Source organism: Bombus vosnesenskii, unplaced genomic scaffold, assembly GCF_011952255.1.
Source record: "Bombus vosnesenskii isolate JDL3184/JDL3185 unplaced genomic scaffold, Bvos_JDL3184-5_v1.1 scf7180000016262, whole genome shotgun sequence".
NCBI lineage: Eukaryota > Metazoa > Arthropoda > Insecta > Hymenoptera > Apidae > Bombus > Bombus vosnesenskii.
In genome coordinates this window covers 818915-831749 of record NW_022884331.1, presented here as the reverse complement: position 1 = coordinate 831749, position 12835 = coordinate 818915, and the positions used below count along the sequence as shown (strand labels likewise).

General features: G+C 34.8%; 2 protein-coding genes across 3 annotated transcripts; one reads left to right on the top strand and one right to left on the bottom strand.

Annotated features, from left to right (window-relative positions):
* Positions 1–1976: 1976 nt before the first annotated feature.
* Positions 1977–5300, top strand: LOC117241979. Its single transcript, XM_033508297.1, has 3 exons — positions 1977–2465; positions 3579–3800; positions 4070–5300. Exon 3 carries the CDS (start codon positions 4210–4212, stop codon positions 5107–5109), a length of 900 nt encoding a protein of 299 aa, XP_033364188.1. The 5' UTR covers positions 1977–2465; positions 3579–3800; positions 4070–4209; the 3' UTR covers positions 5110–5300.
* Positions 5301–5451: 151 nt separating this feature from the next.
* Positions 5452–7978, bottom strand: LOC117241978 (sodium-dependent phosphate transport protein 1, chloroplastic-like). 2 transcript variants are annotated; one of them, XM_033508296.1, is made up of 8 exons: positions 7508–7975; positions 7236–7395; positions 7046–7158; positions 6834–6965; positions 6551–6758; positions 6342–6486; positions 6145–6259; positions 5452–6050 (listed from the first exon to the last, which is right to left on the bottom strand). In XM_033508296.1, exons 1-8 carry the CDS (start codon positions 7697–7699, stop codon positions 5895–5897), a joined length of 1221 nt encoding a protein of 406 aa, XP_033364187.1. In that variant the 5' UTR covers positions 7700–7975; the 3' UTR covers positions 5452–5894. The 2 variants fall into 2 exon arrangements, with proteins under 2 accessions (XP_033364187.1, XP_033364186.1); XM_033508295.1 differs by having other exon boundaries at positions 6551–6965; positions 7508–7978.
* Positions 7979–12835: the final 4857 nt, after the last annotated feature.

Sequence of the window (12835 nt, the reverse complement as noted above, 5' to 3'; positions counted from 1 at the left end):
CTAAAATAGATATCGCTCTGGAGAATATCAGTAAAAAAACTTGGTCATATCTGGGTCAATTGATTAGTTCTATTACCTTTAGTCCCATTTTTATTTAGAAAAAGCGATCAAAAAATTGTAAAAAAGCAATTCAAAATGATTTACGCGTAAATTCTATAGAATATCGGAAATATTTCAACGATATTCGTAAATCGGAATAATCGAGAAACTAGCTGAGATTGTAACCCCACAGCAGTAAAAATATCGATAAAAAGCGAATTTTATTTTGTTTTCCGTATACGTCATTTTTTATGCAATATTTTTTACCAGGTTAAGAACGGAACGATAATTAAATAAACGACTATATCTTAAAACGTAAACGGAATAGGAGGACTATTTCTGGAGCTGGCGAGGATTTTCGAAGGATTTCCAAGTTGCTCCAGATTGCACTGCGCCCCAACATTTTTGCAATTGTATCCTGAAGCCGAAGGGGATCATGATCGTGAAACCAAGCGGATCAATGGATTGTCCGTATTCGTTAAAGAAACAGAGCAACGTATAGAATACAGAGAGATTCCGCAGAAAGCCGATAAAGCCAAGTATACAAAGTACAAGTATAAAATATTAGATAAAGAGCTTTCCTTTCTTGTCATAAAGCGCTTTGATTCCATTGAGAAAAAGATCGTATTAAAGGCATAAAATTTATCTAACCTTTTGTTAGAGGAAAAGAAATAGAAGTCGAAAATATAGAATAAAAATTGAAAAATTGACAAATTTTAAAAATTACAAAATTAACGTCAATCGAGACAACGATCTACAGTGAGATTCGTTATAACGAGATGCGATAAAGTGCACGCGTACCGAGCGGAAATTCAAAGTCGATTTTCTCGAAAACAAAGCCTCAAACGAAAAATTTGTATTCTATATTTCCGACTTCTTTTTTCGCGTAGAATCACCCCCTTTCCGCTTCTACCACCAGTTACCAACCACCCTGTATATTGACCATTTAAATTATTGTTTTTAGTAAAAAAATTTGCCAAACGTATGATGGAATATTTATCTGAATAAAATGCCATTTTATTAGACAGATAAATATAAGAAATTGAAGATAACTGTTACAAGTAAATTAACGTATTTCAGCGACTGCAAGAGCTGGTGTAGATCGATTTGGAGTTCGACGAAGAGGAAACGCGTTCGTACAGGGCCGATCTTTCACAAGAAAGGAGGAAAGGTCGTATTTAATTTTCAACACTTCGTGAAACCGGAGATAATCATCGAGGAATACACTCGCGTGAACATTTACAACAAGTAATATTTAGTTTTCTAAATGAAATATTATAAAGATTAGAGGAGACATTCTTTCATGGTAAGACTAATTAAGCTTTTCTTTGTAATGCCGATCAAGCGAATGCATTAAGCGAAAAAAAGGTCTGTGATGTTAGTACGAGAACAATGGAAATTGGAGTTTTGAAAAAATGAGGTGTTGCATGAAACGGTGGTAGGTTTTTCGAAAACACTGATTTCTGAAATTTTACAGGCCGCGTCTAGTCAAAATTAACAAGAAAGAATCGCCGAAATCTGCGTCGTGCATTCGTGAAAAACAAGTTTCTACGGAAGCGATTCTTCGTCAGAGCAAATCTAAGTGTGAAAAGACGCGAACGAATATCGATGCTACGGTCGAAGAAAAAATAGCTGGATGGAGGTTAAAGAAAGTTAGATATGTTATATTGAAATTAGTATCCAATATACAATAATGAATAAATATTAATATAAGTATTATCACGCATCAGCATATTTTATAAAATTCTATGTGACCTTGTAGAAGGATTTTTTTATCCAAATTATTTTGTAAAATATAAGAAGTACAGTTGTGTAAAATCTTCAGAAAGAAAACACATATAGGGGAGCAAAATTTGTTTCGATGCTGCAATCATTATCTTATTATCAAGCCTAATATCACGTATTTATTTTACTTTCTCTTGAAGTGTTAGAATTAATTCTTACATAGATTTTACAGTTGAACTTTACATTTATTTGAACTTTAATCTCGATAATCGTGTTTTATAAAAACATCGCATAGAGAAACGTAAATTACAGCGATATACACAGAATTTAATAAAAAAATCTGTGTAAATATAAAGAAAGTCTGTGTCAATATTCTTGTTTGTTACTGTACGTAATTGTTCTCAAAAAAAATGTTTACTTTTTAATTCTCAGTTTGCTAACTTTATCATATTTATGTATATAGAATAAATATTTACATCTATTGCTTTAATATGAATTGTTTATTCAAAATCATTAACATATCGGAAAATATTCATAGTCCGTAGAAACCGTGTCAAAGAAGACAAGAAGGACTCCAAAAAGAATTACAGCAACGCATAATTTTATATATGAGTTCAATCCATTTGGAAATCCAACATCCACTTCCAATAATTCAACGACAGCGAAAGGAATTCGAAATCTGTTGAATGTTGGAGAAGGAGGTATAGTATACATATATACGTATACATACAGGGTGGTTGGTAAGTGGTGGTACAAGCGGAAAGGGGGTGATTCTACGCGAAAAAAGAAGTCGAAAATATAGAATAAAAATTTTTCGTTTGAGGCTTTGTTTTCGAGAAAATCGACTTTGAATTTTCGCTCGGTACGCGTGCACTTTATTACGTCTCGTTATAACGGATCTCACTGTAGATCATTGTCTCGATGGAAAAATTAAAAAAAAAAAGAACCCCTTTTTTTACGTGGGGAAATCCGGCGGATTTTTATCGGCTAAAACCCCACGGACGGGCCTAGGTGTAGTTCAGCAACAAGTGAAACCGTTCTCCGGGGGTACTTCCCAAACACTCAAAGAAAGCACAACAACATAGTAGGCAAGGGGGGGGGGCTCACTTGCCCGTGTATATACTTCTAAGATGATATTTGGTTTTCCACCTTGGCTTGCCCAAGAGTGGTCTCGAACTCGCGACATCTTACTACCCCATACGCCCTTTACGAGCGTAGCTAGCGAACCCGCCGAGTATTTACTAGTTGTTGACGCATTATGTTCATCAAGTTGTCCTTATACTCTGGTATAAGAAAACTCTGGTCTTCAGTGTTGCTACAACGAACACGTGTTTTGCAGCTGATAAGATAATAAAATATAGAATAATAGAAAATATAGAATATATAGAATAGAAAATATAGAATAAAAATTTTTCGTTTGAGGTTTTGTTTTCGAGAAAATCGACTTTGAATTTCCGTTCGGTACGCGTGCGGTACGTTATAACGGATCTCACTGTAGATCGTTGCCTCGATGGAAAAATAACGAGACGTGATAAAGTGCACGCGTACCGAGCGAAAACTCAAAGTCGATTTTCTCGAAAACAAAGCCTCAAACGAAAAATTGTTATTCCATATTTTCGACTTCTTTTTTCGCGTAGAATCATCCCCTTTCCGCTTGTGCCACCAGTTACCAACCACCCTGTATATAACTTTGCAAAAGAACAGGAAGCTATTTTATTTTAAATAAAATTTGACCAAACCTGACAAATGATATGAATTTCTTTCTTTCTCTCTTTTCATATAAAGGTATATATATTTTCTTATTGTGTTTCCAGATTCGCTTTTCAGACATACAAATAACACGCAAAATTCCACTAATGTTCGGCCACATACCACGGCAGAATTACCAAAATTGCGCTCACGTAGCGATACCCTGCGAAGAAATTCAGCAAGACATGAAAATATAACTAATTATGGGAAAATTGCAAATTTGCCTAGGATAAAAAAGCAGGAAATAGGCGACGAGCTACGATTGGCTAAAGCTCGTAATGATAGACGTAAGATTTTTATGCAAATTATTTTTAATTAACAAACGCTTGCATTGAAATTAATATATAAAATATTTCAAAAAATTAAAGATTCTGTATACTTTTAGCATCTTTTTAAATTAGATCCATTTTAAAAAGTGATTCTAATTTAGAAATAAAAGATCATTTCCAACTTCTTTTTATTTATTTATATCATACGTACACTTCAATGAAGTTTTTGATTTTTGCCAGAATCAAAACTGTCAAATTATAATAATGTTAAAATTCTGATTTTCTAGGAAAGCTTGTCAGCAAAATTGATCAAGAAGTTGAAAAAGTAAAATCAGATTGGCAAGCATTACGTTCGAATAGCGAATGGACGCAAAGTAAAAATTTTGCAAGTGACCGAACGAGAAAATTGTATGATACACTAGAAAAAATGACAAAGGAGATAGATAAAATGCAAAAATCCTATTTGGATCCAAAATCAAACCAATATTTGCACCGAGGCGCAATGAAAGCCTTAGATCCTCCAGATTTATCTTTCGGAGAAAAGGCGGCGAAAGTTAAAAACATGTTGTTCCCTAAAGAGAATAAAAAAATAGTTGACGGAACGTTGAATGATCTATCAAACACGTTAAAAGGTAGTTTATCAGGCGTAGTTTCATCAAAAGATATACCCAATAAAGAAGTGGAAAAGAGATCGCTTCTTTCCAATATGCAATCTCAAAATGTTAAAAACAGTACAAAATTAAGTAACAACTTGCCATCGAATCTTATTAAACGAAATACAAGTGCAAATAATCGGAAAAATTTAAAAAAGATTAATTCTGATACTGAACAATATTTGAGCAATTATATTAGTGAAGCAGAAAAAATGTTTGTTAATAAAGAGGGACCAAAAATTAAAGAATTAGAAATCCATCCAGAAGATGTATCAGATATACTGAAAAAGCTGGATATAAATTCTGTTGATATATTTGATATTGCTAATAACTCTGAAGAAGATTCTCCATTACAGAGTGTGGAAAGAATGGGAAGTAGACAAATGCAAAGTTCTGTACAAACAATTATGGATCAAGAGATTGGAAGTGAAAAAGTAAAAGAAGAAGGAACTACAAAAATTTCGTCATTAAAGCGAGATAATCATTTAACAGAACATAATAACGTGTTAAATTATGATACTTCCATTCAAACGAATATTAAAGCTATACATCGAGACAATGTTTTTATAGAAATGGGTTTGCACGCATTGAGTAATAATTATCCTCAAAATGCTTTGATGCGTGTTCTTCAGTCTGAATATCTAAAAAAGGATAGAACATTGAAACCTATGTAGAACTTTAGATATTAGCAATATTAGTGAAACTAGAATACATTCCATAAAACTGAATTCATATTTGTGATTAAATAGGATTATATAACAAAATTAAATAGTATAAAAGGAAAGATGTAGGAAGTAATATTTGAAAGATATTTTAAACCATATAGAAAACATATTTTTTTTCATTAAATGTAGTACATTGCTTAATTATAATATCTTTCTATGTTGAAAGTGCTTCAAATATGTATAAATTGAAATATGTGAAAATTAATTTCTTTGTTTTTCTTTTATATACAGTCTTATGTTTTACAGAATATACATTTATCTTCTATATTTAAAAATGAGAATTCTTATGTATGTGTTAAAACGTATCACAAGGTATTTTTGTTAGCTATTATTAAAACATATACAAATTGAAAACAATAATTAGTTAGGCTAATGTATTTTACAAATTGGTAAGAGAGTCATTCAACCAATTCCATTGCGTGCATAAAATTATGGCACTGTTCTAATGAATGACCTGCATTACGTTGACGTAAACTGCAAACTGAACGCAAGGAATATATGAAATTCTCTTATAGCATACATGCCCAGTATTTTGATATGTCTTCAACTAACCAATGTACGATGTACGTATAAACATGCCATACTGGTATCATATAAATGTTTAAAATTTTCATTAAAAATCGTATCCAGCGATCATGACCCAGGAAGGTATGCTTGTATAAGTTCTTATCAATCATGTTTCTTCGTTGACTCCGATAATAAATACTTGTAAACTTCATTTTACTCAGCACATATCACAATACTGGAAGCGCTGAACTATGACTTTGGTATATGATGGCCCCTGTAAAATTAATTGCTGCTGCTAACATGAAAACAGGCAACCAACGACCATGTGACGCGGTCACTAGTTCAGCTGTTAACGGACCACACAAAATACCCGGTATCGTTGCCTAAAAATATTCATTTAAATTACTAATCTATTTGCAAAATATTTATCATATTAATATAATAAATCATATCATTATAATAAAAATAGCTACGTACTATAGTGTTAGAAACCGCAAACGTGATTCCCGCGTGATTTGGTGCTATATCCGCGTGATTACTAAGATGTCCTGCAGAATTACACGCACAGAGTCCCATAGATATTGACACGAAACTATAATAAAACAAAATCTAATTATACTGTATAATTAGAATAAAAATTATCGTATACGTACTAATTTAATTTTGATACTAACATTACTGCAGCAAGTAAATTGTCTACAGCACAGAATGCTAATAAAAATGCACCTGGTCCAATCAAACCTATGTTTGTCATTAATCTTCTTACAGATAGGACTGGCCATCTCTTCTGTATTAGATTGTCAGCACTATGTCCAGCAACTGTAAAGATATTTAATTATCAATTTTTAGCAAATTCTTTTATTAGGTGTTAAATAATACATACCAATACCAACAAGAGAATTCACAATATATGGAAATGCTGTGAAACTAATACTTTCTTTATTGGCGGAAAGATTTCTAGCCAGATAAGTTGGCAACCATTGCATTATTATGTAATTACTCCAATTCATTGCAAAATGTGCTATATACAATGCCCATAAAGGCCAATGAGAAATGAATTCAGTCCAACGCAGATTTCTATTTTGTGTTACCTTCAAATTATGAAATATTAATTCATCCTTAAATATTATATTCATACAAGACAACAATTTAAATGAATCGACTACCTTAGGTACAAATAATGGAATTTCATCCTGGGAATTAGTTTCATCGTATAACATTAACCACAGAAGCGTCCATATGATGCCAATTGTTCCAAATAAATAAAATCCTGTTTGCCATGACAGATGAGGACACAGCTGTAAGTATTTTGAATAAAGCAATGGTCAATAAATATTTCCAAATAAATAGAATTCCATTATATAAAATTCAAACTTACAACAGATGCAACAACTTGTCCAACAGAGCCAGCTGCCACAAGATATCCAAATGCTCTAGATCGTTCTTCTACAGGAACATTGTGTGCAAATAGGTGAAAAATAACTGGCAGACCTAGCAGCAATAGACAGTAATAAATAAAACACTATACTTTACGAAACTATTTATATATCTGTTTATTAAAATCTTACCCAGGCCTTCTCCAAGTCCCAAAAGAACTCGACAAATAATGAGCAATGGAATTGATTGAGCCAAGAGTGGAGTTATAACTGTGCTAACAGACCACAGTAAAACAGCCAACATTAATACCATTTTACATCCAAAACGACTTGCTGTATTTGCACCAATAATCTAATGTAAAAGTTAATAAAATAAATACAATGAAATAAATACAGTGAATAGTACCTTAAACTAAAAATGAATAAATCATAAAAGATTTATAATATTAAATATTCGAATATACCTGACTAGTAAAATAACCAAAGGCAAAGGCAGAAAGTACCCAGCCTTGCCAATACAAGTCCCATTTAAATTCATCGGTCATGGGAACGATTGCTATAGGCATTATAACTCGATCTGCCGCGTTTATGAAATTCGCGGCGGAGCATAATGCCACGATTCGCGAAGTACGTGGAAGCATTCGGAATTTCGGCATGTTTGGTCGATGTTTCAAATCAGTTACATCGCATAACTAATTCGGTATTTCTAACCTCGATGGTACATTAATTTAAACATTTACTATAATGTAATATCATTCGATAATGTGTGATTGTTAATAGAGAACATCATCACGTGTTTGATTTGCACCCAGTTAAACGGTTTGCTACAGTTAATAAATCTCATAAAAACAACACGTAAAAAGTATCCACATTGCCACACGCGAAACTTACAAGACGTGTCAAATATTGCGATTATGCGACGTGTGCAATATTGTTTGTAAATCTTATCTACAGATGGTGCTCAAATCTGCTGTGGCAAAAAGGAAAAAGGTGTAACTGTAGATAACATAGAAACAAACTTAATACCACCGATGAGGTACGGAATAGACGAGACACCATTGATTAAGGGCAGGATAGACGTGACATCACCGACGAGGTATAGAATATACATAACACTTGTGATATCCATCCACCGACGTCCTGCTGTTTTACCGGCACAGTTATTGAAAACTTTTGTATCTACTGCTGCTTCGTTAATATGATATATAGGTTAATATAATATAAGGTTTTGAATATAAGTGCTTATTAATGATTAAATATTCTATTCATTTCTTTTTAGCATTGAGCAAGTAGAGATAAGCCAAAATTACAGATTTGGTGTGTGCGAATTTGAGTTGCAGAGAAAACCACCGCTCGCAATTTTGGATGATGCAGCAATGAGGACACCTGCTCGCTGTGACAATCCGTTCATCAGCTATGAATCTCCATTGAGATGGGCCTCCATTAGTTCCCTTTTTTGTTACGTTAGTTTTAATAACAACAAAATCAGTTACGGAAAGCTTTTTACGAGTTGTACGCACTCGCAGTTACAGATCACTACCCTCTGGGAATTATAGAGCCTGATCTAAAACGACGTGCGCTAGTCACCGAATAGACGCTATTGAAGGTAAACACCGAGTACTTTAATAACACCCTACACGTCCTGTTTCGACCGTTCGCGGAGAGACGCGCTCGCGAGATAGCACGTCAACGAGAGTCGTAAATTTCCGTTACGATTAGATAATCGACACCACGAACTGATCGATGCCTTTATTTCTGTTAGGGTAATAGGGGTGGTTCAATTGAGTATATACTGAATTAACAAGTATAAATTACAGTTTATTCAAACAACTAGTTGAGTAGAGAGATATAAATTGATAGAGTATAATTAGGTTTCGATTGGTAGATAAAGCTACAGTGTAGAGTACGCGATGTAAGCTTAGATGGTGACGGGTCAAAAAATGTATAACGACTGACTTTCTGTGAAGATGATGCTGCGGAGGAAAACTTGTGATGGGTGGGTCTAAGTACACGAAATGAGCTGATTTGTTAAGGACAAGTTTTCGTTAGGAGAATGAGGGAAATAGACTTCGCTGTTAATTGGATAATTTTCTAGATTGGTGGGTGAATAAGGGTGCTAACTGCCCCTAAGAAAAAGTTGCTAGTGGGAAGCATCATACGTGAGAAAAACCAACTTTTCCGTGTCAACCCGTAATAGACAATAAACTTAAGGAATATTCGAAATAAAAGATGCTTGTTTGGTCTGAAGAACCTTAACTATGAAATTCCTAAGATTTATGGAGGGTCTTTAAGAATATCGAGGGTACGCAGTTGTTGAGAAAAATGTTTGGTTGGTATGATCACTAGTTCCTACATGTAGAGTTGGTACGACTACTAACGACGCTCTTTTGTTTCCCTGTCCGCCACGTGTTAATTATCGGAGAGTGTCCGGTGTGTTGTAATGGCTGTATATGTTGGTGAAATACAGAGTATACAAAACTAATCTGTATGAATCAATTAAATATCGAACCTCAAAATCTATTTAATAACAGCAGTAAGGATATGTTGACATCTGACTGCCATCTTGCCCGCGGTGTGTGGCTTGGTCTAGGTAGAGTCACCAGACGTAACACGTCCTCCACTTCAATATCATATTCCAGAAATCATAAAAATTTACATACATTGGTTTGTTCATTTACATTTTTCGTTTGTTTATTTATTTAATTTTATTATTTAATTTATGTTGAATTTTTGAAGTCTCACTTCAACTTGTGAAAATGATAAGGATGGAGGGTGAGAAGTAGACAGAGTTAAGGATAAATTATAAAATATTCGAATTATTAATTGAATTTAAAAAATTATACAATAATCTTTACAAATAAAACTAATTTTATAGTAATTAACGTACTTAATTATCTGTGTTTCGCAGAACATAGATATAGTAACAAATAAAACTTAATTCTAACTTGAATAATTCAAATTTATTTTTATAATATAACTATTGTTTAAGAATTTCTTTAAAACTAATATAAATTAATAGTAGCGTTTCATGCAATATTTTAGGAACTAATAATTTATGCTATTTGTTACAACATAAATACATTTGTAAGCCTTAAACATAATTTCAAAACAAGGAATATAATCAGACAAAGTTAGTAACAATTATTTAGAACTAATTACAACATGTCATTATCGGGTTTCTATCCTTAAATCAATCATTTATTTAACTTGTACATACGTCTCAGTGTAATTATCTTCTTTACAAAGTTGTTGGAATAAACATTAATTTATACCTGTTAATTCAGCGTAAGCTCAATTGAACCACCCCTATTATCATAACAGAAATCAGGGGATCGGTCATTTCGTGGCGTTGATTATCTAATCGTAACGGGAATTTACGACTCCCGCTGACGTGCTTTCTCGCGATCGCGTCTCTCCGCGAATGGTCGAAAAACCACTATGCCTCCTGTTGCAATTTCCTGATGTTGCAGCAAAAGTAATCCTGCAACAGATAATATTAATTTTACTTGTCTTATATTAGGTTGTTCGGAAAGTTCTTTTCGTTTTTTTAATAGGAGGTAAGTATAAATATATTTCCTTCTGCATACCTTTCTTAAATAATGTATGATCCTTTCTCTTCTACCATCTTTTGCCATCTCTCCGGGAGCATCATAATGCCATGTTTCCAAAATTCTCTTGGCTTACTTTTAAAATATTCTTCGAGGCCGTTTTTCACTTCGTTTACTGATTTCAATTTTTTATAGCGAAGAAAATTCTTTAGGGAGAGGAATAAATAATAGTTTGATGGTGCAAGGTCTGGAGAGTATGCAGGATGTGGTAAAATATCCTAATCAAAATCTAGAAGTTTCGTTCGCACCGCTAAAGAAACATGTGGCCTCGCGTTATTGTGCTGGAACACGACGCCACGTCTGTTCACCACTTCAAAACGTTTTGTGATAATGGCTTCCTTAAGTTTTTCGAGTTGGGTGCAATATTTTTCACTGCTGATCGTTTGCCCTTCCGGAAGTAATTCATAGTAGAGGATACCCTTTCAGTCTCACAAATTGAAAGCAGCACCTTCTTGGGATGAAGTCCAGGTCTTGCTACCGTTGGAGGACACTTATCTCAACTCGACCAAGATCACTTGCGCGCAGTGTTGTCGTAGAGAACCCAACTTCCATCCCCAGTAATTAACTTTTTTAAAAATGGCTCTCTTTTGTTACGTTGAATTGGCAAATCGTATGTCGATCGCAATATCGTGCAGAGCATAGCTATGGTCCGAAGTAGTCCACACCTTCGGAATTCTACCCCCGGCGTATTTACTAGTCAGTCCTTTGTCCGTACTTATTACGTCAATAAAACTCCTCCTACCCTTCCTACAGAACCTGTGTCCACCTCTCATGCTGAGTAGTACGATACCCTTCTTAGTTAGCATATCCATAAGGCTCGTGCCCCTTCCATCAGTTCTATAACCCCCACGCGATAACATTAGAATTAAAATCGCTGGCGATCATCATTGTGGGATGGCTCTTCTTGATTATCCGGATCATGGTCTCCATATCGCTGGAGTATTTATAAATACTACTAGTCTAATATTGGGGGAACAGTAACTCCCCCCCCCCCTCCCCAATGCAGTACACGTCATCGATTCTAATTCCAACAAGTCTGTTCCTAATCATTAAGGTACTCTCGTCCGGGTGCTGCCTCTGAACAATGTCACCCACAACGATGCATCTCCTTTGTCATCATTGTATCAATATGCCTGCTGTTGGTATGGCTCTGTAATTTATTTATGGCTTTTAAGCCATATCCACTTTAGCTTCGCAGGCATATTGATACATCAAATCTTGCGCCAATCTGCACCTATTAAGGTTTATTATTAATATTTTTATCTTGTGGGTCTTGTGGGTCTAATTACGCCTCTTATCCTCTCCTTCACCGCCGGGCATGCCAATGATCCCGTTATGTGTCTAAGGTTGGCTCTATTTTCTCTCGCATTTATTACACACCTTGATTCATTTTTACACTCATTTATGGTGTGATCCCTCTCCCCGCACCTCCGACATAGCTCCCTCCCTGGACTTATCGCCATACATCTCGCTGCGTTATGCCCCAGCATGTGGCATCTATAACATCTTAAGATGTTTGAAATGACTCTACTTATCGCCATCGTCAATCCCGTCCTAATCCTAACGCTGGTTCTCTCCCGGGAAACGCTATTTCCTGGAACAACCACCACCTGGGTTCCTCAAGGTGCCATTCTCAATGTTTTAATTGTAATCCACCTTACGTCTCTTATATTCAGCTCGGTGGCTATGTCCTCAGTTAATTATTCCTTAGTAACGATGGGATCTATATTTCTTATCTCTAGCGTCTCTCTATTCGCTAAAGATAGGATCTCCAACTCCTTCCTTTAACTTTTCCGCGATCTCATCCGCCGACACCTTGTTATTGATTTCTATTAAAATGTGCCCTGCCCTGGTCTTCCTTACACCAGTTGATTCCTTCAGGGCATCTTTGGCACCCGCTATTTCTTTATAAGCTTCGAACCAGTTCGCATCCTGACCAACCTTAACCAGGATTGCTTCACTTCTTTTGCTAGTTTGTTTTTCTCTCCTCTCTTCCCTATCTCCTTTGCTGTCATACACCTCAACATTTGCCTTATCTATTGTACTCCTAATCCTTCTTCGCCTGTTCACAACCATCCATTTGGTCTCGCTATCAACGTTCCTCTTCTTCAGGTCTTCCTGTAGAAATTGCTGAAATATATTTATTAAGTATTACTTGTACCAATTAATGCTTTGCTCTATTGA